This window comes from Sciurus carolinensis, chromosome 7, assembly GCF_902686445.1.
Source record: "Sciurus carolinensis chromosome 7, mSciCar1.2, whole genome shotgun sequence".
Lineage (NCBI taxonomy): Eukaryota > Metazoa > Chordata > Mammalia > Rodentia > Sciuridae > Sciurus > Sciurus carolinensis.
In genome coordinates this window covers 35289898-35315583 of record NC_062219.1, presented here as the reverse complement: position 1 = coordinate 35315583, position 25686 = coordinate 35289898, and the positions used below count along the sequence as shown (strand labels likewise).

General features: G+C 35.1%; 1 protein-coding gene across 7 annotated transcripts in view; it reads left to right on the top strand.

Annotated features, from left to right (window-relative positions):
• Lama2 (laminin subunit alpha 2) overlaps window positions 1–25686 on the top strand; it is a 582198-nt gene that overhangs the window by 528863 nt on the left and 27649 nt on the right. For 5 of the 7 annotated variants that reach the window (XM_047557826.1, XM_047557823.1, XM_047557825.1 and 2 more), the window contains 6 exons: window positions 4488–4650; window positions 5387–5531; window positions 14136–14274; window positions 16305–16316; window positions 19196–19316; window positions 22160–22336. In XM_047557826.1, the coding sequence (XP_047413782.1) occupies window positions 4488–4650; window positions 5387–5531; window positions 14136–14274; window positions 16305–16316; window positions 19196–19316; window positions 22160–22336 (757 nt within the window). The remainder of the gene's footprint in view (window positions 1–4487; window positions 4651–5386; window positions 5532–14135; window positions 14275–16304; window positions 16317–19195; window positions 19317–22159; window positions 22337–25686) is intronic. The other 2 variants (XM_047557822.1, XM_047557827.1) reach the window with 1 other exon arrangement.

Genomic DNA, 25686 nt, shown 5'->3' with positions numbered 1-25686 from the left:
AGGCCAGAAGAAGTACCACCATGCAAATCATCCACTATAAGGAAGAGGCTGGAATGAATAGGAATTTGAAAATATTATGCATACAAAGAATGTATAGAGAATAATTTTTTTTTTGAACTGGTTATTGAACTCAGAGATACTTTACCACTGAGCCACATTCCTAATCCTTTTTATTTTTTATTTTGAGACAGGGTTTCCCTCACTTGATGAAGGTGTCACTAAATTGCTGAGTCTGGTTTTGAACTTGCAATCTTCCTTCTTCAGCCTCCCAATTCACTGGGATTGCAGATGGTGTTCCACCTCTGTTCCTGGCAAGAATAAATATTTTTACATAAACTGGAAGACAGGATGTAAAATAATTAGCTAGAAGAAGAGAATTTCTCAGCATAAAAAATTAGAGCCCCCTAGTTACCCAAGACTAAAATATTTTCATTATAATAAGTTAAAGCTATAAAATACGAATTAATTATCTGGAAGCTTAATGTGATATACATAGCAATTCAAAAGTGCTAAGGAGTTTGTGTTTTTTACTTCTAATTTAAAGGGCACATGCATACTTCCAAAACCCAAGTCACCCATTAAAATGGCAGAATACACTCCACATTTTCTTCTCAACATTGTTAGAGTTGCATAGAAGATAGCTCCAAAGTAGTTCCTTATGAAAGTTAAACTTTCAACTTTCTTTCTTTTTGGTATCTTGAACTTATCAACATAGCATGAGGATATTTTGAAAGCCTGACTTTAAAATAATATTTGTTCAATAATCTTCAATAAAATGTAATATGGAAGGTTATCTATAAAATTCTTTAACTACAACAGTGATCAGATCTGCATTAAAGTTCTATTACTCACAACTTACAAAGATACGCCAACTTTTTTCTACATTTATCTTTGGTAAATTTCTAAGTAGAATTTTCAAAAGTCTTTTACCAACAAAATATCTAAACTATTTAATATGTATTCAGGAGTGTATATCAGGTAAGAATATAACACCACTAATTATTAATTCTGCAAAGATCTTGCACTTCCAGCCTATAATGTATTATTTTAATTGTTATAATAATAATAGAATTCCTATATATCCATAGGGGATTTGCAGGTTACAAAGATTCATGCATACAACTACCTAGTACTAAGATGAGGCCAATCTTGTCCCAGGCATCAAGACATTTATCACTAGGAAGGAAGAAAAGACAAATATTAAAATATAAGATATACTAAAAAATCCCTTTAAAAAAGTGCCAAGTACCCCAAGATTGTTCACATCAGGTTGAAGGCATCAAGATCTGTTTAGTGGAGGAGGCAACATTTGGGGTAGACCTCGGCATGGGGTAAAAGTCCAACAAGAGGAGATAGCAGGTGGAATGTGGAATATGGAGAACATTCTGGTCCCAGTGATCAGAGAGAGCAAGTGTGGGGAGTCTGGAAAGCCAGTCTACAGTTTGTAGAAAAGTTGAACAAGTATGAACTTGCTCCACAGGATTGGTTAGTGGGAGAAAAATACAGGTAACATACAGAGGTCACATGGGTTTGTACCCAGTTCTTCCCAGCACATTAATGTTTTTGCACGTCAAGTAAGGGTAGCTGAATACAAAGACCCAACAAACTGCACACACCACGCTCAGGGTACACAGCCCACAATGCAGCCTGCACACAAAGCTATTTCAGTCGCACACTTGACCTCAGCTGGCTTTGGCCAAGCACTCCAGCTTAGAAATGTTCTCCTCTATCACAGTCCATTTTGAGCACATCTGTGTCACCTGGCAGGGTCAACCCTTCCTTACACTCCATATTGTCAAACTATCTTCACCTTTTCCTTTTGAGGTGAAATTCTGTTTTTGAAATAATTTTGTATTTTTAGATTTTTTTCATGTATCTTTTCCAACTGTGCAAATATTTTGATTAGGACTGTCATTGTTTTTTGTGAGTGCTCTTATTATGTAGTCGCATAAATTTTGAGTGATCTGCTCCAAACTATTTTCTCATAAATATTGGTATGCTTTGTCAGAGTAATTTTTATAAAACTCCAGGTATTGTTTTTGTTGTTTTCTTTTCAGGAAAACTTGGATCACATTTTAACGTAATGACCAATCATTCCAGTTAAAGGCAAAAGTGAATTTATAGAAAAGATGTAAAACATTAAGCTGAAAGAAGAAGATTGAAAAATTTTGTAGAAGACCTAGAATGTCAGCTTTAGAAATTTGCATTTATTCAGTAGTCAATAGAAGAGTTATAATTATTGTTATACTTTGGAAAGATTACTCTGTCAGGGGTGTATTAAAAAATATATCTCATTTTTCTTAAACTGCCAAAAATCATATTAAGATTAAAACACAGAAAAACTGCTGAAAGTAAAGTATATTTAACTAAACATTAAAATAATGATGAAATTTTAAATACTAAAACCCAACATACGTAACAGCTTTTTAACTACAATATAAAATGGCTGTTTCAAAATAACATAGTTAATCCTTAGTAACTTGACCAGACATCCAGGTTCTACAGAGAAAAATAAGGGAAGTTAAGATGCTTTGCAGTTATTAGTAGATTAGTTACTTTTCCTGGTAAATGTGCTCAAAATGAATAGGAAAAAAATCTACTGTAATGTTAGATGTTGAATTATTACAGAGTATACCTGGAAGAACTCATTTTTCCCTCATCCCAAAGTCACCAGACTAGACTTCTTTTTTGGCTAGTATCAGCCAATGAATTAAGTACATCTGTATGTATGCCACTCATTATAACACAAAACTTTTTTCCTTAGTTTGTCTTTTGCTTGAATAGGAGAATCTCCTCAGTGTTAGAGTTGAAGGACCTTAGAAGTCCTAAGTGATCTAACCTTTGATACTTAGGCATGAAGCATTGTAGCAAGGTCTTCATAGAGATTCCATAGTAGACTCTAGGGTAACTGCCATCTAATCCATTATTTTTTTTCTATTATGTATTGAGCAAGTTTGTAGATTAGAGACATAAGGATACCAGGGTACAAGTGTTCAAAGTTTTTATATATGAAAAATAAAATGCGATATTTTTGTTTTGACTCTACAACCTATGCTCACACTGTATAGTAAAATTTCCATGTTTTTGATTTGGATATTTTTTAAACTTATAAGTAACACTGTATTGGGCCAACACATCAAGAAAACAGTCAATAGGGACTCTCACAACACTTTCCTGGGTTTCATTGGTACCCTAGCAGTAAATAATGAAAAATTCTAGTAATTGAGAACTTCAGGGAACTTCTGGGTAGACTTTCGACAACATTTTCCCATCACTAATGCATTGCTCCAGAAAGTAATGTATTCATTATCATCATGAAGGAAGGCCACATAATAGCCAATTTATTCACTATCAGTTATACTCGTAAGAGGCTGATTTGGTTACTCAGTCTTCCAGTTAGCATTTCTCATGAGTATTGAAAAAGCATCTTTTACTTTGTCTTTAGTGCTTTTTTTCTCTCTAGTCAGGAACAAATTGCCAACTTGTCCAAATAATGTAACAGCTCTTCCTACACAAGCCTATTAACTTTTGTTATATATTTTCTCATTAACCATGATTTCATAAAAATGGTATTTTAGATTCCTGTTATTTTATGACAATACCATAACATTTCTCAATCTCTCCTCTAATCCTCAAGCTAATACAACACTCTAATTTCAGAGATTAAGTATATCCTAACATGCAGAAACTGTAAGTTTAAAACAATATCCCCACAATATCAGATAAATAGTGATTGAATAGATAATACAGGTAGATATATAACATCATATTTTTATAAATTTAATTGTATCACAAGACTTAGGTATAATTGTTCAACCAATTCTGATTAATCATGTATACTCTATGAAGCACTTATCTATACTAAAATCTCCTTTGTCCCAGAAATGGATACTGGGCTCTATGAGCCAAATTCTACCTAGATGCTGAGTGTGTGCCTCACGTGGAGACAGGCCTGTAAATTCTAGATGCTTTCAGAGAGCTTCACTAGAAGTGAAGGGGACAGATAAAAAAAAAAAATACATAGTGAAATACAGGCATCCTTCATTGTTGAAATCTAATCTGTTCTAAGAAAACCTACAGGATGGTGAGTAGTAAGAGATTAGGGGTCCATTAGTCCATTATGTTATGCATAGGGGAAGTGCAGCAAAATACTCCCAACCTATCCCCAAACTCCACCAACTTTCACAAATAGCAATAAGACAAGTTTAGACACCAATATAACTATTTACCAATTGCATCTTCTAAATATAAAATATTTGAAATACCTATTACCTAGTTTTGAGCACCTAATGAAGTCCAGGTGAAAGATGGTTAGTTTTTGGTATGAAATGATAGTAGTGGAGGTGGTGAGAAGCAGAAGAATAGAAGATGTATTGAGCATGGTTCCTGCCCTACAACAGCTTACAATCTAGTCCCAGAGGGTAGTTTCATACATTGAATAATGATGGGCCAAGTAGGTCTAATTCATGTGCGCTGTCTCCTTTCAGTCCTCAGGTGGAAGACAGTGAGGGGACTATTCAATTTGATGGAGAAGGTTATGCCTTGGTCAGCCGCCCCATTCGCTGGTACCCCAACATCTCCACTGTCATGTTCAAGTTCCGGACATTTTCGTCAAGTGCTCTCCTCATGTACCTTGCCACAAGAGACCTGGTAAAGATAACATGCACAACAGAGCTTCCATGATTGATAATGCGTTTGCTTCTTTTTTGTAGAATTCCAGTACGGTTATCATTTATTTGTAAAAATTGTCAGTTATTGCTCAGAGTCTGGAATGACTATATGGTAGCCAAAAGTGGGTGCTGCAGATGATGCTTAGGTATTTTCATTGATAACTTCAATCATGGATACAATTCAATTGTCACTTATTTTCAATATAAATGCTTATATAATAATCCTTAAATATATAATCCTTAACATATAATAATACTTATATATAATCCTTTAAGAGAAGCAGGCAGTAAAAATTTTCCCAGTTTAAAATTATACAGGAGAAAAACTATTATTTTTTTTCCAGAGAACTAAGTTGAAAGATGATTCTAAATATTTTTTTGCCCTTATTTTTTTTAGATCAGTATTTCTTAGCAAACTTTTTCAGGGAACATATCTTTTGGTTTGCTTTACATGTTTTCAAAAGAACCCACTTTGTAATACTATAAATGATAGAATATGTCCTAGCAATTTGTTTGGGATCATTTGCACCATAACATCACATCCATGAAAATTCACAAAATACTAACAGGAATTCTATTTCCAAGGGGTATTTCTGTTACCAAGCAACACATTGGGCAGTTTAGCACAAGGCCCTATTATAAACCCCATAAAAACGTGAATACTCATATGTTTCTCTGTGTATCTAATCATTGGTGTATTTTTATTCTATTAATAGAAAGATTTCATGAGCGTAGAGCTCAGTGATGGGCACATCAAAGTCAGCTATGATCTGGGGTCAGGAATAGCTTCCGTTGTCAGCAATCAAAACCATAATGACGGGAGATGGAAATCATTCACCCTGTCAAGAATTCAAAAACAAGGTGAGTTTTTACAGTAATAACGTAGTATGGGCCTTAATCATGCCATCCAAAGCACCCATGAACCTAATCAGGAGAAAGACCCTGGGAGTAATTTCAGCTACTCAAATTCTGAGAAAAATTGATACAGTCATTTCTTGGCTTCGTTATGGGTAGTTCGGATTAGACAAGACTGATTGAAGAGCCAAATGGTTCTCTGTCATTTTCTTTCGAAACTGAGAGCTTAATTTGAAAGCATAAAACCGTCTTACCACTTGTAAAATTATATCCCATAATAGGTTTGAAAAATGTTGTGTGCTTTTCTTTTATTTCTATTTTTCCAAGATGCTTCCTTTAAAGAATCCTACAGTGAAACAGGTAGGGGTGGAAGAGCATAGCTACCAGTTCTTTGCTTTTTAAAAATATCAAAAAATCTGTATGTGTTCCAGTTAATGATTGATTAACAATAAAATGATATTTTTATGGTTCTGGAACTTTTATAAACACTTCCACAAACATTATTTCATTTGATAACATAGAGATGTATTTTGTTCTATTGTTGGAGGGAAATACACAAACAATATGTGGTTGCAGACCTGTGTATATAAGATCCCACAACCAAGAGAGGAAGCCAGGTCGATTCATTCTTAACATGGTGCTATTGTTATTTAGGTTTAATTCCCTTAATTCTGTGTACTATGGTGTTATCAATAACTGCAAATGAAGCATTGATTGTTTGCTAATATAGACTTTATTAATGTTGATGATGCCAATGGTGACATTGCACAAAAATTTAGATTTAACTTTGTATTATTGTTAATTCTTGCAATTACAAATTTCTGCTAATCACCAACTATATACAAAAGCATATACAACCAACTATATACAAAAGGCAAAGCATGACTTTGCCTTCGAGGAGCTTGTAATCTACTGGGTGAGTTAATAAGCCTCAGAGGTCAGAGGCTGATTGCTGATAGAGATGCATATAGCAAGCGAGTAGTCACAAGAAGATGTGGATGTTTAAGGGAAGGGAAGACATTGGTGTTTAAGGGAAAATAGAGGTCAGCTCCTGGTAGTGGCCCTAAAACGCAAGCAGCAGCTGAAGAGTTAACTGGTTGAAAGGTACGTGGGGTCATTTCAGAGTGATCAGAAAGTCATAGGAAGGCCTGCAACCATCAGAGAGCAGAATAGATCATTTCCCAGCTACATTTCCTTGCAGCATGAAACCCTTGAAAAACTCCTCAATTAAGACAAAGAAACTAATTTTGAGCTTCTTTTGGAGTTCTGACAAATACATTGCTCCTGTGTGTGATTGATGCATGATAGACGTGTGTGTTCCAGTCTTGGCTTAGTTGTTCAGTAAGAATGTTTAACTCATCTTATCAAGTTTTTCCCAAACTCATTTAACCACAGAAATACTTCCATTCCTGCACTGCTAGCATTTTGTGAAACACTTTGGCAAACAAATTGGTAACTGTAAGTGAATCCTTAGGCTCAGTGGATGAATGTTGGCAGAAAATTATCAGATAAGGCTGGGGTAACAGAGTTAGTATGTAAAGGGTCTCGTAAGCTAAGTGAATGAGTTTGCTGTCCAGAACTACAGGGGTCTTAGGGTTTGACATCATCAGATTTGCATTTTAGTGACAGTTTAGGATGCTCCTGCAGTATGCAGTAAACCAGGTAAAAAGTGAGAAGAAAAATAAGTCAATATCCATGAGAATGGAGAAGAAAAAATGGAGTTGAACGATATGAAGCATCTTAAAATTGAGGAATTTTTGTGACGGACTCCATGTGGAGGCTAAATTTTAAAAAAAGGAGGTATAGAATGATTTCTTTTTTGTTTTTTGTTGGTTTTTTTTTAGATAATGTGATTATGTCGGTGCTATTCAAGCAGCTTTTAAATACAGGGAAAATAACAGGTTTTCTGGGAAAGATGCTGAGTTCTATTTTGTACATGTTGTATGCAAGGTACTTTTAGTAACTATGTATCTGAGGATCACGGAGTTCTATGAGAGAGAGAGAAAAAACTAGGAATCATCATTAAATTCTCAATAGTTGCATGTAATAGTGATGAGAAAATTCAAATAGCTATATCTAGAATAAGATAATCCAAAACTCTGGAGAACACAAATATTGAAAAGATTTTCATCATCACTGGAGGCTTTGGAAAGAATGGTGGAGTAGTCACTGTGAAGTCAAGAGCAGAGTATTATGTCATAAAGTACCATGGGAAAGCAGACCCAGTGAGTGCAGACTGATTCTGATACCCAGAAGAAGGGTAGTAGCAAAGAAAGGGGATATGGAATTTGAGGGCAAGGGGTCACAAAGTGAGAAACGTGTTGGTTTTCTCCATCAGTTCCTAGTACATAGTAATACTCAATAAATGTTTGATGAGTGGATGAATGGATGATTCTCGATCATGTCTGTAGGCTCTGGAGGATATAATTGGAGAAAGAGGCAGCAATTAGAGGAGGAAGAAGCAATTGGAAATACAAATGAAAGGAATAATAATGGATACAGCATGGGCCTTTAGAAAGCCTGAGAGCACGGCACCCATATGGTGCCATTCTGAGACAGAAAGAAACCCTTGCTCCGCAAGACAAGACAAAAGGAGAAGTGAAGTGAGAGATAAGTTTCTAGCTGTGGGATGGGATTTTCAGATAATTCTCTCTAGATGCCCTAATTTTTAATTGGAGATAAAAGTAGAAAATAAATGGAGACTAGAAAAAGATAAGAGGTAGTAGAATAATAGGTTTGAAGAAAGAAGGAAAAGATCAATATACATTGTGGGAAAGGTAAAGGAAAGAAAATCACAGGAGTACTAGGATGAAGGGCTTAGTGCTATAAACTCTAAAGATAATAATGTGTTAAAATAAATCTGCAGTGCGAAAAATGAGGATCGAATGATTTGACTCCCTAGCAGAATAATTTCTGTAAATTATCACCTTGGAAATATTGGTTTCCACAATCAGTCAAGTATATAGACCCTTCTGTCCAATAAAAGGAGTAATCAAAAGACCTGTAGTCTTAAATAATGTTAGTCAAAGGTCAAATTACAGTACCGTACAAACTTGGAAGAAGTTAAATATGTTTCCCGTTAATTGTAACTGAAGCATTCCGTCAATGTCAAAAGTTTTTTCCACCATTGGTGCAGCTTTTCCAGATTTTATTAGACCTACATTTTTTCTGCTCTCTGGTCCAAAAATCTGAAGAACTTTGCCTTTTCTTTTCCAAATAGTATCTTCTGCTTCAGCCTGTTCTCTAGCTTGATCCCTTTTGCCGGAACTGATTGACACCTTCTCTTTCAAATATCTCCATCCTGTTCTTCACATTAACTCTAGATTGACAATTGCTGTATGCATTCTTGAATATGATCAAGCACACCAAGAAATCATTCTCATTCTCTAAGACCCATTCTTCATTTTGAGTCTTAATGACATGAGTTATCCTACAACCTTTTCTTGTATGTCTCTGTAGTATCACCATTAGAAAATACCACATTAAATCCTACAAGGTTTTATTGTTTATAACTTGAATTGTCAAATTAGGTTGGGAACTTCTGGTTTCTCCTGTTTTGGGTTGTTCCTCATTTTGATAATGCTTTTAAAGCATTTTATTATTCTAGCAGCTCAGTTAACATAATTTTTTTTTATTAAACATAGAAGCCTTAAGGTCAAAACAGAAAAAGAAGCAAAAGTTATAAGGAAATAGTTCACAAAACAAAAACCAAGACTAGGTGTAGTTGGGAATTGCGATCTCAATAAAATATAAGAATGTAATTATTTCCTTCAATATCAATAGTCACGATCCCACTTAAAGCAGTGATATAAGAGTTGCAGTAGATCAGCAATGCGAAGAAAGAGCCTACAGAATGGGAGAAAATCTTTGCCAATCCTACTTCAGATAGAGCACTAATCTCCAGAATCTATAAAGAACTCAAAAAACTCTACACCAAGAATGCAAATAACCCAATCGACAAATGGGCTAAGGAAATGAACAGACACTCCACAGAAGAAGATCTACAAGCAATCAACAAACATATGGAAAAATGTTCAACATCTCTAGTAATAAGAGAAATGCAAATCAAAACTACCCTAAGATTCCATCTCACCCCAATTAGAATGGCAATTATCAAGAATACAAGCAACAACAGGTGTTGGCAAGGATGTGGGGAGAAAGGTACACCCATACATTGCTGGTGGGGCTGCAAATTAGTGCAGCCACCCTGGAAAGCAGTGTGGAGATTCCTTAGAAAACTTGGACTGGAACAACCATTTGACCTAGCTATCCCACTCCTTGGCCTATACCCAAAGGACTTAAAATCAGCATACTACAGAGATACAGCCACATCAATGTTCATTGCTGCTCAATTCACAATAGCCAGATTGTGGAACCAACCTGGATGCCCTTCAATTGATGAATGGATAAAGAAACTGTGGTTTATATATATAAGGGAATATTACTCAGTCATAAAGAATGATAAAATTATGGCATTTGCAGGCAAATGGATGAAATTGGAGAATATCATGCTAAGTGAGATAAGCCAATCTCAAAAAACCAAATGTCGAATGATCTCTCTGATAAGTGAATGATGACACATAATGGGGGGTGGGAGGGGTTAGTGTAAGGGTTAGAGTTAGAGTTAGGGAGGGAGGCAAAAATGGAGGAAAGAAGGACTGTATAGAGGGAAAAGAGGGGTTGGAGGGGTGGGGGGAAGGGAAAAAATAACAGAATGAAACAAACAACATTATCCTATGTAAATTTATGATTACACAAATGGTATGCCTTTACTCCATGTACAAACAGAGAAACAACATGTATCCCATTTGTTTACAATAAAAAAAAAGAGTTGCAGTAGGATTCAAATGCAGAATGCAAATAGGGAAAATGCAAAATAAATCCAAAATGTGATATCACTACACAGTTATTAAAATGTCTAAAATTTAAAAGACAGATCATAAGTAGTGCTGGCAAAGATGTGGATTAACTAAAGCTCTCCTACACTGCTGATGAACATATAAAATGGCACAGTAATATTGGCAAGCAGGTTGGCATGTTCACCTACCCTACGAAATAGCCTTTCTACACCCAGGGATTCACCTAAGACACCTGAAACCATATATCCATACAAAGACTTATAGCATGATATTCACATCACCTTTATTTGTTATGGCCAATGACTGAAAAGAAACCAAATAACCATCAACAGGTAAATGGAAATACATGGATTTTTATATACCATGCAATGGAATGCTACTTGTTCATAAAAATATGAATGTACATACAAAATGGTTGAATATAAAAATAATTATTGAGTGAAATTAGGCAAGCAAAAACCACATTTATATAAAATTATATGGACAGTGAAAACTGACCTACAGTCACAGAAAGCAAATAGAGGCTACCTGTGGACAGGGCACGCAGGGAGGGATGGGCAGGAGGGTTACAACACGACAAAAATGTTTGGGTTTGTGGACATGTTCACTTTCTTGATTGTGGTGATAGGGTCCATAGGTACAAAGAATTTTAAAACTTGTTAGCTTGTGTACTTTAAACATAGGCAAAGTATAAGGTGCCAATTATACGTCAGTAAAAATGTTTCTCAAAATAGTACAAATGTCCATTTAGAAGGAGAAATCAGTAAGGATGTTGATGGATGAGATGTGAATGGTGAGGAAGATGACTTTCCAGTTTAGGAAACTGAAGGCGAGTCATATTGCCACCAAGTAAAATAGGTAATAGGTATTTTGGAGTAAAAATAGCTTCATTTTGACTTAGAATATGTTTAGTACTGAAGGAAAACACAAACAATACTACTTCACCTGTTGAAAGTGGATTTAAAGGAAAAAAAGCAGGTAATATTCTTGAATTATCAACATATTGTAAGTAGATAAATTTGAGTTTACACAGATGGCTAAAACTGAGAAGTGGGCAAAGGAAGAGGCATTAGGGAGTATCAACATTTCAGAAATGTTCAAATAAATAGGGAAGGAGATGGAGAAATGAAAAGCCAGAGAGTGTAACATGCTGGGAGACCAAAGAGGTTTCTAAAAGGAAGGGAATGCTAGTAGCATCAAATATTGGATAAAGATTGTGATGAGAACCAAAAGTACACCACTGGGTCTAGAAAAGGGGGTGCGGGGTGTCAGGAAATGGGCTGGTCTCAAGGATTTTAGCAAGATCAGAGTCTCCAGCATAGTAGGATAGATAGGACTGAAATAAGGCCTCAGCAAAATGGATTATTGCTTCTTTTCAGTGACCAGATTAGTTGTTTTATATTAATTATTCTCAACTAATTTACAAAACTATCGCCCCTTGGAAGTCAAATACACTCCGTTAGGGGGCATTCCCCATCTTCCTGAGAGTGAGTCAGTAGAACCACAGTGGCCAGTAAGTGTGGCATATCCCCCGTGTGCATTGATAGAGAAGCAAAGCTCAAAACAATTTTATTTAGGTTTCCAAAAGATTAAGAGAAAGAAGAAAAGAATTACCAAAGTAAAATTAATTAGTTTATAATAACTCAGCACTGATCATATAATTACTTGTGAAGCCCCTAGTCTGTATCTGTAATTTAATAAAAAAAAAAACTTATTTCTCTACTTCCCTATAAAAATGATGACTGAACTCATCAACTCTGAAATTTGGTGTTAGTAGCTTACTTTTCTATCCTGTAAGGGAAAGAAATAGGACGAGAAGTAAAAGCCAGTGTTAGTATTTCCTGGCTGAATCCACTTTGGTCGCTATCACTTGTGAAGGATGGGGTAAAAAGTCCTCCCCTAAGTTAGCAAAAATACGCCTTCCTGCACCTCTCTGTCAGAGTGACCGCCTGGGCCAGTGAGTTTCAATTGAATTGTGTTGCTGCTCTTTAATCAATTTTCCTTAGAATGATTTCTAAAAATGCATATATTCACTCAAGGATAAGGAAGAAAACCACCTCCAGTCTCTGGCTTGCCAGCGATAGAGGCAGAATCTCATTTCACGGACACCATTAAAATATCCACCAAGTCTGCAGAAAGAGACGATTTTCATGTTCCAGTCAATAGCACCACATAAAAACTTCTTTGTGATCTAGATAAAAAGGAATATGTATGAAGAAATCTAGGAAACAGTTTTATAAATCTATTTTCTTTTACCCACTAGTCTAATAAAAGAGGTGTACGCATGAAAAGCTAATTATATGTATTAAAGTAATTAAATGGGTACAAAATTAAAGTTTATGAAAGTAATTTAATTGTAAAATCTTAACTTGCTAAACATTTTTAACAGGATAATTGTTCTTTTTAGTGGTTTTTGTTTGTCTTTATAAAAGTCTGCTTTGAGGATTTGAGGCACTAATAAGTCTGAGAATTTGATTCGGGTCATTTTTTTATGTGGCAATTGTTCTTGATTTCACTGAAGATACATCTCTTTGGAATAGTAGCATTATCAGGTACAATAGAATTTAGAATTTAATATTTTTCTGTTTACAAAGATACAAATTCTAGAAGATGATAAGTGGAGAGAAAAGAAGATCCAAATACTTCTTGGTCTGTGTACCTCTTCTGAAGTATTGCATTGCACAATAGTATGCTGAAATAGCTGTAAAGTTAAGATACATGTTTAACTTTGTTTAATCCAGTATTATCTGATTTATTTGAACCAGGAACATCCAAGAAACTACAATCCAAAGGATTAAAATTCAGAAATTCCATTATAACCAGTTGGTTAAAATGCCCATGTTCAACCTTGGGGAAATTTCGATTCTGCATCAGGCATAGATAGACAAGTGGAATCTGTCATGTTAAGGAACTGATATCTCAGTGTACATCAAGGATCCAGACTAGGTGAAGTGGTTGAAGTAAATGGTGGGGTGAGAAAGCACATAATTCAGAAAGAGCCTAGCTTGACTCTTACAAATGAGGAAGGAAAATCAATGACAAAGAATTTCCATCTGCTGAACAATGCAGTATAAGCAGAGGAGTGATTCTTCTTCCGTTTTTCTTATTTCTGAATTCTTGTCCTTATCACATGAGAAATACCTTGAGAGACCTAAGAGAAAGGCGGTAAGACCTGAGAGCTAGTCCTCACTCACCACACTCAGTTTCCAAGTCTAAAACGAGATTTACCATGGACGTGAGTCTCACTGTCTTGCAGGATCAAAGATCCCCATCTCAACACTGCCATGTACAACCATTTCATATGAGAGCATAAGGCTTTGCAGATGATTCTAAATCTCAGTAGTTTTTAGAACACTGAAATTCACAGAAAGAGCCACAGATTCAAGCATATTCAATTATCCAATTCCCAATTAGACATTCATCTTAGCATTTAACTGTCTTAATTTATTATCTGACTACTGACCTACACTGTGGAAAACTATATTAAGTGGTTCTTTGTTGTCCATCCAAACTTCTTTCCTTTGTCTTCACTGGTTTGCCTTCCTACTGTTCAAAGTCATTATGTGTGGGTAGTTCAGTGATTTTTGTATTGGTGTTATTATTGTGTCTTCAATTATTAATTGGTTAAATATAGTACAAGTGATTGATAATGTCAATGTTAATTTGAGAAGTAAACTAAATTTACCTTGAAGTATCAGTGATGATATGGATGTGATTGATTTGCTTATTAAACTTCCTATCTCCTTTACAGCCAACATATCAATCGTAGACATAGATACTAACCAGGAGGAGAACATAGCAACTTCGTCTTCTGGAAACAACTTTGGTCTTGACCTGAAAGCAGATGACAAAATATATTTTGGTGGCCTGCCAACCCTGAGAAACTTGAGGTAACTTAGCGTATATTTAAAATGAAGGATTAAGTTTTAATTAAATGGTCATTATGTTCACTAGAGTTCTGAAGTTTAATTACAATAGGAATTGCCATATAACCTTCAGCAGCAGAAAAGGCCTAATTAAAAAAAAAAAAAAAAATCATGTTGCATGTTAGAACACCACCAGGGTTTAGAAATCAAAGGATTAGTTTGACATCTTTGTTGAGGAGATGGATTAGAATCACTATTTCCTGTCTATGCACCTGCTGAAAAGAATTATGAAAGTAATTAAAGGTAGAAGCCAGAGTGGAATGTGGATCTTGTAATTGCTGTTCTTCTTGCACATTCACTGGAGGTAATGGCACTCTGACATTGCTCAGTGTTCTGCAAATGAGTCAGTGTTCCAGGAGACTGTGAGTGTAACCTGTTTTATTGCTGAGCACTAGCATCATAATGGCTTATTGGAGCTTTCCCATATGCCTAATGCTAGACTGCATTAGTTTTTCTCATGCCCAGGCCAACACTTTCATCACGTTTTACACATGCTTTTTAGTGGACAGAATGAGGAAACATCTGTAGCTCACAGTTTAGTTCAAAAAATGTCAGAAATCTGTGCCATATTATCAATGCAGTGCTTATTATAAAACATGAGAAATATAAAGTGTTTGGCCCTTCATAAATGTGAAATGAATTAGATTAGAATGGAACGAGTTCATTCGGTTAAATCATTAGAGTTTACTACATACAGAGTACTTAGTTTGATAGTTTTTAATGGGTGTATAATATTTCTATCTAGGTGCTTCTCATTCACAAAGACAGATTACATTTAGAGAAATCGCATAAAACTATCATGGAAAAGTGTGGTGTCAGTTATCTTCTTATTTCCTAATAGAGCAGTGGTACCTGGGTCTCATTTTTTTATATCAGCAGCATGCAAGCTGAAAGGTTCCTTCTCTCCCCTGAATCTAAACTCATAGACGAGGACATTATCTAATTATCAGTCTTTCAAGGGTTTGAGTTGATAAACTTCTTGGTGCAAATCAACTAGTTTTTCATCCATCTACATTATAAAGTACTTCTTTGTGTTGGTAATATAGATTTAAAGCCTCAAGTTAGAAAAATCAATGTAAATCAAATGCATTTAAATAGAGACACAGTTATACTTGGACATCCAATTTGGAATCAAGCATGCAACACATGTTAGTTGAGCATCTACTACGTGATAGCCACCTTACTAAATACCAAGGATTCAACAGTTGTTCAAATCTAAGATTTACTTTGCAAATTCATTAGCCATATTCTCCTGAATGTATTCAAAATAAGGCTATCTAAATCTAGCTTCATTTATTCTAGTGGTGATTTTAATTATCATAAAGTGATTTTTAGGAATTACCTACAAACATGGACATGTAATTTCATTGAGAAGGGTTTATGTCTTAGTGGTTTTGGAGACTACATGTCCAGGGAATCTGCATTGCTGAGGTTTTTTTTAGCTCTCTCATTATAGCATTCACAATTACAATATTGCTGTAGTATGGTACATTATCTCAAAATAATATTTAGATGCATATTTGTGATTGATAAAGGAACCAAGCATTCATAGTTACCAGTTCTTTTGTACACAGATAGATCTCAACATGATAAAGTGCAGACTATATGGTTGACATACATTATTTTTACATGTATTGTTAAGCTGAAGCTTATTGAGAGCTCTATTTATAAGCTTCTCAGAAACCTACGTTTGTACATTTTCTCATTTATTATATTGATAAAATAAGTACTTTAAATTTCATATTCCAAAATAAAAATTATTCAAGAGAAAAGTGTGGAAAATGGTCATCTCTGAATTCTAATTTTACTTCAATCAAGGGCACATGTCTGTTTTCTGTTCGGTCAGTATTTAAATTCCTTCTCCACGAGATGATTTTTTTTTAAAAGAAGATTTATGGTTAAAGTTTATTGTTTTTCTAAATGAAAATGCAATTATAAGTAAATTGGTTTTTTTTTCTCTCTCTCTCTCTCTCTCTCTCTTCCCTTTGACTTAGTATGAAAGCCAGGTAAAATTTAAATTTATGCATGCCTCCTTCAAGTGCATGGGTTGGGTAAATATGGCTTCTTAGATAAAGCAGTGGTGCAGAAGCAGAGTGACACCTGCGCAGCTTTATTCATAGTACATTTCATGAGCAAATAATGCATTCCGAGAGAGTTCTCACGCTGCCCTTCGCTTACAAAGATGCTGCTGCTTACCCACCATCATTGAGCTGCAATTTGAGTTATTTCACCAGCGGTGACAGATTTGCTCTGCTTACTTGTTCAACCAACTGTGCATAGTGCTCCGCTCCTGACCAGTAGCACATGCTCCAAGCACAGCTGCTCAAGTGTATGGGCACAATCTAGTTCTGGGGGACAGAGCAAAGAGGTCTCTTGACTCTCCAGACTCTGGCCTCCCTGGTACCAGGCTGTCTGCTGAACAGTCTATCTGTGTTCTCAGATGCTTATCACTGCCTCGTTGCTTTTTATGGGCCTGCAATATGCAAATATTCACGGGGCCTTTGCACCTCTTATCAAAGCTGCTTATATAGTTGCAGTGGGTTTTTTTAGAATTATTGTGGAGCCAGATGAAAGGAATCTGTGGAAATACTGTTTAAAACAACTGCTTGAATTACCAGTGAAGAAGTTTGCAAATGGTCCCCCTACCTTCTCAAGAGCATTAATTCTTACTTGCAGACAGGCATTAGCAGGAATTAGCAGCCTTTGTAGATGGCCAATCAACCCCAGAGATGAGCAGGGCTGGCACACTCTGGCTAGAACTCATGCGTGGTGTTTCAGCATTTAAGAGCCTAACTATGCCAGATTTCTGGATAGGAGATAATGAAGTCGAACTGATCCAAGAAATATTTAAAGCAAAGACCAGACTTATCAGAAAGTGGGGAAAAATAAAACAAGTTGTTTTATCATGATACTGTTATGAGACTAGTCATTCTATGTTTGCTGAGACATCTAAAAGGCAAAGTCTGACTTTCAATTGAAATATATGTTAATAAAACTCTGGGATGGCACTGTGCAGCGTTGTAATTTGACCTTGAGTGGTGACCCTGAGGAAACAGAGGTCTGTGGTTATCATTAAGAATCTGATCTCCATGTGTCATCACTAGCCCCTTGTGATTTTCCAAACATTGAGCTTGCTAAATCATTGTATTTGGAAATGGTTCTTTGTATTTCCACGAAACAATGAACTTGTAGGAGCAATGTACTTTATTGACAAGACTTCTGAGAAATCAGAATCTTTCTTCCCCTAAAGGAAAATTTGGAAGCAAATGAACACTGCAAATGAAATTCACACATCCCCCTGCTTCTTACAAGAATCTAAGCACGATCCCCACCCTCCAGTTGGGCATGTTCTTCACAATTACTAACTGAAAGAACAGGAGGAAAAGACCTTGAGAGGAAGGGGAAATGATCAAAGAAAAAGTTCCAGAGAGAGAAGGCTGGGGGTGGGGAACAGCATAAAGACCTGACATGAAGTAAATCACCTAATACACACTGCCAGGGTCTAATTTGCTTTCCCACCTGTTTTTCCTGGTGCCATGTGTGTTTTATTAAGATGAAAAAGAAAAACTTGGCATCAGGGGACAGGAAGGAGAAAATTAATCATTACCCTATCAAGTGCAATATTGGTATGGACTGGACAATTTTCCAGATACTTATTAACACTACATAAGGAAAAAGTGCATGTTTACCGCTATATACCTTCCCTGTTCAACAGAACTGTCACTAGCCATAATAGCTATTTAACTTTCATTCAAAAGCAAATAACAATCAATATTCAGTTCCTCATTCGCACAGCTACCTTCCAAGTCCCAGTAGCCACAGGTAGCTAGTAACTCTTGACTTAGTGCAGAACAAAATGCGTCCATCATCACAGAAAGTTCTGTTGGACAGCACTGTTATAGACTCAAGAGGAGCCATCACCATGGACATACGCTGACTTATGTTTATTGATGTATCCAGACCTCACAATGTGATAATGTAGATAGTGCCATTATCATTGTCATGCCCACTTTATATCTAAGTGCACTCAGTCCTAGAGAAGTCAGATCACTTATATACCATTACGTAGTAAATCAGAGCAACATGCTAGACTCAAAGGCAAAGTGTTCATTTTCCATTTTGCTGGAGGGTTTGTTTTGTTTTAAGAAGCAATAAGCAAAAAGTAAACATTCAAGTCTAGTTTGAGTATAGAAGCCACTTCTCAACCTATTGGAAAAATTAACATACATTTTTTACATTTAGTTGCTTTTTTTGGTTATTGTTCCAATATAGAATATAAACCTTGAGGTCAATGTCTAAACCTAATTTTTAGATATCGTTTTTTTTAGGTTACATAACCCAGAAGAATGTTTCTTGGTTTTGTTTTACATAAAAGCTTCTTTTAAATGCACATTGTTCTTTAACTGACTTCTTCCACAAGTCTCAATAAGAAAAGTTTTTTTTTTTTTCAAAATAAATATTTCCAGATATTTTCCCTAAATTTGAAGTACATTTTTAAAAATGTTTTTGTATGTAGTTTGATTATTCTGCCCACAAAATTTTCGGCTCCTCCACGGAAAAAAGAAACACTTACTTCATTATGCACATGAAGGTAGTCAATCAGTAAATTTCTGTACTTTGCACTGAATACTATGAGAAATTATTTTAAAGAGAATAAGAACTATACCAAAACTTCTTCTGCAGGGTGGTGTTAACATCCACTTAATCCAACCAGCAGATGCCAGAAAGCATGGTGAGCTGGGTCCATGCGTGTGCATGTGCAGTTTGATAGACACGATCTGAGCCATGTGCCAGTTTGCTCCATAGGACCTCCTTCCCATTGTCAGAGACTTCACTGCCCTACCCTAATGCCTTTGCTTTTGTTTTCCATTTGACTATTCAATAGGCCAGAAGTAAATGTGAGGAAATATTCCGGCTGCCTGAAAGATATTGAAATTTCAAGAACTCCATACAACATACTCAGTAGTCCTGATTATGTGGGCGTTACCAAAGGATGTTCGCTGGAGGTTAGTCTGCATTTTAAAGCCTCCGTAAACATTTTTCATTTACTTAGTTTGGGTGCTTTTGTGAATATATTTCTACAGATCCTGGTCTTAGCCATATATAAGTGGAAAAGCACGATTGAAGCATTCTATAAATTACTATAATGGAAATGGTGTTATAAAGACTCATAATTGTGCTCCATTTTCCCAAATATAGAGTATTCCATAGCTGTATCTTTAATATTAATATCTCTCTGGTTTTCCCTTCCTTTTCAACACTACTTTTCCTCATTTTCTGTCATCTATTTTTAATTTGTTTTATCTCTCTGCATTATATGGAACTCTATTAGCAACATTAATTTTTTTTTCTAGAATGTATTGGGAGATTAAACAAATAAAAAGTAGTAATTTTACCCATTCAGGCATAGCCCCTTGTTCGCAGCCCTTGTCTTTGAAGAAACATAGATGGGGACTTGTGACATCCTACGTTGCAAAGACTTCCAAACATTATGGAAAGGTCTTTTGTCAGCCAAAATCTTCAGAATCTGTTTTGTTTTGTTTTGTTGTTTTTTCTTTTTTTTTTTTTTTTTTTTTTTTTTTTTTGTAAGACAGCTAGAGGCCCCTGATCCCTCTTGACTATTCTGCAGACTCTTCAATTGGGATTGATTCACATGTGAGAAAGATCCAGGACACAGTTCTGCTCTCTTGAAATATAAGCAAGAACCAATTGTCAATAGCAAATATTAATAATAATTTTATGGGCATTCAATAGTGATTAGCTTTTATAAAAAAGAAAATGTTAACTAGATCACACAAAATTTTAATTTCCCTGATATGATACAACTGTTCATTTTGACTGCTTCTTTTGATTGAAATCCCTTTAAAGCACTCCAGTAGAGTTCAAGGAAATGAAGAGAAGACAGGGAAAAAGAAAAAGTAAATCTGCCTTCTGAGCAATGAGGTTTAAAGACTGGAACAGAACTGTCAGGTCCGCATTGTTCATAGCCTCGGGCTCCAATTTAGAATTGGTCATAGACATCCACCCTGAGCTTAGGAAAAGGGAAATGGAAATATATAAAGAATTAAAACTCTAAGGATCCGTACTTGCTTCTTAAAGAAAATGTTACTGAGAGTTTTAATCTTCAAAGCCTAACTCTCATCCACATTCAAAAGATATATACATGAAGATGGAAAAACTGTCCAGAAAATGAGTAGTCTGTATGCATGGAAATGATGATTCTGTGAAGGCACTTGCAGTAACCAGGAATTATTTTACAACAAAAATATGAGGTAGAAATTTGATTTGGATAAATATTGAAATATCTGCACAGTAGTTTTATCTGAACTATCTAAAACTCCATGATTTGAAAATTGAAATAGAAAGTAGATTACACATTTTACCCGCTCTTGTATCATTTAACTGGGCTTGAAACACTGTGGAGGGAAAAGACAGCCCACATGAAAGGATTCCTTGCTTTTACTCCAGCAAAATTGGGAACTTCAAAAATGAATATTTTAAGCATTTTAAATGCCCAATGACATACACTTGCTTAAATAAATGCAAGCACATTGATAGTAGGGAAAAGTCCCCTAGCAATTAAAAGTGATGGCGGTCTGTATTTACTGACAGAGAGACATCCCCAACAAACTTCAGAGAAAAAAAGGCTAAAAATAAATATGCCCAGCATGATTCAGTTTAAATATAGGGAGGATGAGAGAGAAAAGGGTCAAGGTTGTGAAAGGTAAAATGAATGAATGGATAAATTATACAAAGACTCAGTTTCCATACAGTTTTGGGATTAGGAGATAATTTTCTCCCTTTTGCACTTGATTACTGTCTAAAACATATCTTATTAGCTTTATTTTATATTTTATTTTTTGGTGCCAAGGATTGAACCCGGGGGCACTTAACCACTGAGCTACAATCCCTAACCCTTTTTTTTTTTTTTTTTTACTTTTTTATTTTGAGGCAGGGTCTTACTAAGTTGTTTAGGACCTCACTAAGTGGCTAAGGCTGGCTTTGAACTTGTGATCCTTCTGCCTCAGCCTCCCAAGCCACTGGAACTACAGGCATGAACCACCACATCAGATTTAATTTTATAATCAGGAAGAACAATGGTATAATTTTCATTTTGAGAAAAAAGTATTTTTAAAGCTTTGGTTTTAGGGTTCTGATTTTTAAAGAATTTTTCTAGAAAATACTTACATATTTGATAGCAATGAACATCTTTCTTGTGGACTCATCGTGAAGAAGAATGAGATATAGACCACGCTCTACTCATCTTTAAAACAAAAAAATAATTGATAGAGTATACTCAAGGGATTGACTCTAGTATTTTCAGGGAGATTTTACATGGTAGTCAGGTGTTTGGGGTTTTTTTTGTTGTTTTGGGTTTTTTTTTTTTTTTGGTTTTTTTTTTTGGTTTTTTTTTTTTTCTGGAGACAGGTTTCTCAATGTTGCGCAGGCTGGTCTCCAACTCCTATGCTTGAGTGATTCTCCCACCTGGGCCTCCCAAGTAGCTAAAATTGTAGGTGCAAGCTGCCACACCTGTCTAGCAAGGTAGATTTAAAATGAAAGAAAATGTTATCTATCAATAGTGAGTTATCTCTGGTTTTAACCAGAAGTATTTGCCTGAAAGTGGAGGCCATCATTTTGATTTTAACCCAAAATTCTCAGAATATTCAAAGTTCTAACTGGAAATAATATTTCTTCAACAGCATTTAAGCTTTCCACATCACGGTGGGTGTTCATGCTTTCTAAACCACAGTGTATTTCATAACCCCGTGGCATGGGTTGAGAGAGGCAACTGGGATGGAGAAATTAAAATTTTATTTCTAATGATTTCTTCTCCTCTTCTTGTACCCAGAATGTTTACACAGTTAGCTTCCCCAAGCCTGGTTTCGTGGAGCTTGTTCCTGTGTCTATTGATGTAGGAACAGAAATCAATCTGTCCTTCAGCACCAGGAATGAGTCTGGGATCATCCTCTTGGGAAGCGGAGGAATAACACCACCACCTCGGAGGAAACGGAGGCAGATTGGACAGGTACGCTCACACCTGTCCACAGTGCGTTCTCCCTCGTGCTTAAATTGCTTTTATATTTTTATATATGCATCATTGATTTCAACTCCCCTTTTAGCTAACTATTTCATTTATCTTATTCTCCTATTTCTCTCACATCATCTTCTTAGGGCAATTGACTTCTCTAGATTTTCACATGGTCAATTCCAGGTGCTGAGTCATACCTATATTTGTACCAAAATTTCACATGGTCCTTACCATATTCACATGTAAAGTGATAAGCTTACAATATATTCAAATGATATTAATTTTCTTTAAGGCTAACACTTTATCAGATCTATGGAGATTCAACTAGGGTTTCTTCAATTTCAATTTCAATTTCTTTTAGAAGCAGCTTCCCCGTTGTACTAGCTGAGGCAATGCAGTCTGTTAGAGCTTGACCAGTCCAGTCTCTCTGAACACAGAGAAGGACCTGGTGTAGGAGAGGCAAATTGCACCCAATCAACAGAGGCACGGCTACCGTAGCCCAATCTCACTCAAGGATGTTAAAAGAAAGCCTAAAGATGGTCTACTTAGTAAGGTTGCAAACTTGAGTATTTATATCCCCTAATCATTTGATTCTTTTAAAAGTAATTCATCAACTACCCAGATTTAGTCATCAGAACTCTTATTTCTTTTGGTACTCCTTAATACTGTCCAGTGTAATTTTTAATTATATATTTTCCATTTAATCTATTTTTCTCAATGAAAGGGTTCATAGAAATTACCTAGCCTGCCATTATCAGAAGAGTGGAATGCTTTACAAATGTGCCCTTGAATGTACACACACCTTTTTAAATCATATGTGATTTTTTAGAATTTTTTGTGTATTTTTAAATTAATCTTAGAATTTAACAGTCAATAATATTATGTGATAAAATCTTAACTTATTTCTTGCCCTAAAAAAATAATAAAGCCTACACAAAACATTAGCAAATAGAATTAAAAAAATATGTAAGCCATGAGTAATTTGGGTTATCTCAAGAATGCAGGGATCATTTAATATTAGAAAATCTAAATATCATATAACCATCTCAGTACATACAAAAAAATACATTAGGTGAAACTCAATACCCATTCATGATTTTTAAAAAAAAATTATTACTGCACTGATCTTAACCACTACAATAAAAAAGTACAAGTAAACACAGTACAAGAATAAGTATATAATTTAAGAATAAATATAACAAATTAGACCTAGATGGAGAAAATTATAAAAGTGTATCGAAAGGCATTAAAGCAGTCCTCAATAAATCTATGTATTCAACATATTAATGAAAAGACTGAATATTAAAAATATGTCAATTCTCCCCAATATGATTCAATTTCAATTAAAAAAAATACCACCTTATCTTTTTGTCAGTCATGACAAGCTATTTCTTAAATTTATAACAAAAAAAAAAGGGGAGACCTATAGAGGAAAGGAAGGGGAACTGAAGTAAAGAGGAGGGAAAAAGGGAGGTACTGGGGATTTAAATTGACCAAATTATATATATATATATATATATATATATATATATATATATATATATTTGTACATGCAAACAATATATAATGTATAATATATACATATTAAATATAATTATAATGCATCAATAAAAATTTCCATCAAAGACCAAAACCTCTCTAACTCCTGAAATTGAAGAATAAGATGGTATGCCTAGACTATCAGATATCAGTGCATTCAAAGGTAGAGTTTTGGATTGTAGTGCTGTGATACTCATTCATGGAAAATTCTGTCCTGGTGAAACAGAAGAGAGAATGCTGAATTTCCCAAGTATAGATGGAAATGACATTTGACACTAAGTGGCATTGCAAATCATCAAGAAAATAGTGAACCCATTCAGTGAATGATTTCAGGGCAGTTGGTGATCTATATGAATAAAATGAAACTGAATTTCTACTTCAGACCAAACCAAAAAATAAACTGCAAGTGAATTAAAGGTCTTAAATGTGGAAAGAAAAATTCCATGTTTGGAATTAAATATGGAAGGATAACTTTTGATTTTAAGGAAGTGAAGCATTTATTGAACAAAAAAGATTAGAAGCAAAAAAAATCATTAATATTAGAATTCTTTGGACACACACACACACACACACACACACACACACACATCCCATTCTGAAAAGTTACTAAATATATAACCTTCAAAAATCTGGTAACCAGCATATAAAAGTAACTCTTACAAACCAAGAAGGAAAAGAAACAGACAACAATGAAGATTTGAGTAGACATTCAGAGAAGAGAATACATGATTGATTCAAAAACATATTTTCAAATGTTCAACCTTAGCGTAATGGGGCAAGAACATCTGCAGGTCACACTAGATTTTTAGACCCCTAGAATGGGAAAACATTGGGGAATATGATCATATCAAGTACTGGAAAGACCTTGGTCAAAGGGAACTTTCAATGATAGCTGGAAGAAAAGAGGAAATGGCTACAGTCTCTTTGGAAAGTGATTTTGCACTATCTTATAAAGTTGAATTTTCCACTCCCAAGTGTACACCCAAACTCTTTCACAGCTGCATAATGAGACATGTACAAGAATGTTCACAGAAACACTTCTTATCATAGCAGACAAAGTAGAAACCACCCCATGTTCATCAGCCAGAGAACAAATAAACAAACCAGCATTTTTGCATAATAGGATATTAAGCAGTAGCCACAAAGGATAAATTATAACTAAAGAAGACAACATGGATGAATAGAAACTATATGGAAATGAAAAATGACACCACTTTATAGACTTTTAATACAAGAAGCAGTAAATAACTTCATTTACAGATATATATGTATCTATGAATTTTTAAAAATAACCTTTTAAAAACATGGAAATAATGAAGGTATAATCTGCATTAGTGGTTACCTCTGACATGCGGTTACCTCTGGAAGGAGGGAGATGGGAATCAAGAAACTCATAGGAGATATAACAATAGTTTCTTAAATTAAGTGGTAGATTTACAGGCAGATTTTACTGCACAGTGTGAACACAGCTTCATCATTTATATGTATATCGCACTATGAGGAATGTATCAAACAGTCATAATAAAACATGTTTTGAAGAGTAGAGGGAGAAAAGCATTATTTCATTTCTCACTGCACATAATAATTGCTGAATAAATATAAAACACAAAAGCTCCCTTAAATCCTTTATCCTTTAATCCTGAAAAATAAAATTATTTTCTCACTATTACAAATGATAAACTAGTTATACTAGGAGGACCAGACCAAACATTCTGAAATACATTTCCACTACCCAATATTTGTTTCCTTGGTCATCACAGAATAATGATGTATTACCTACTGGCTCCGAATTGCTCTTCATCAGGACT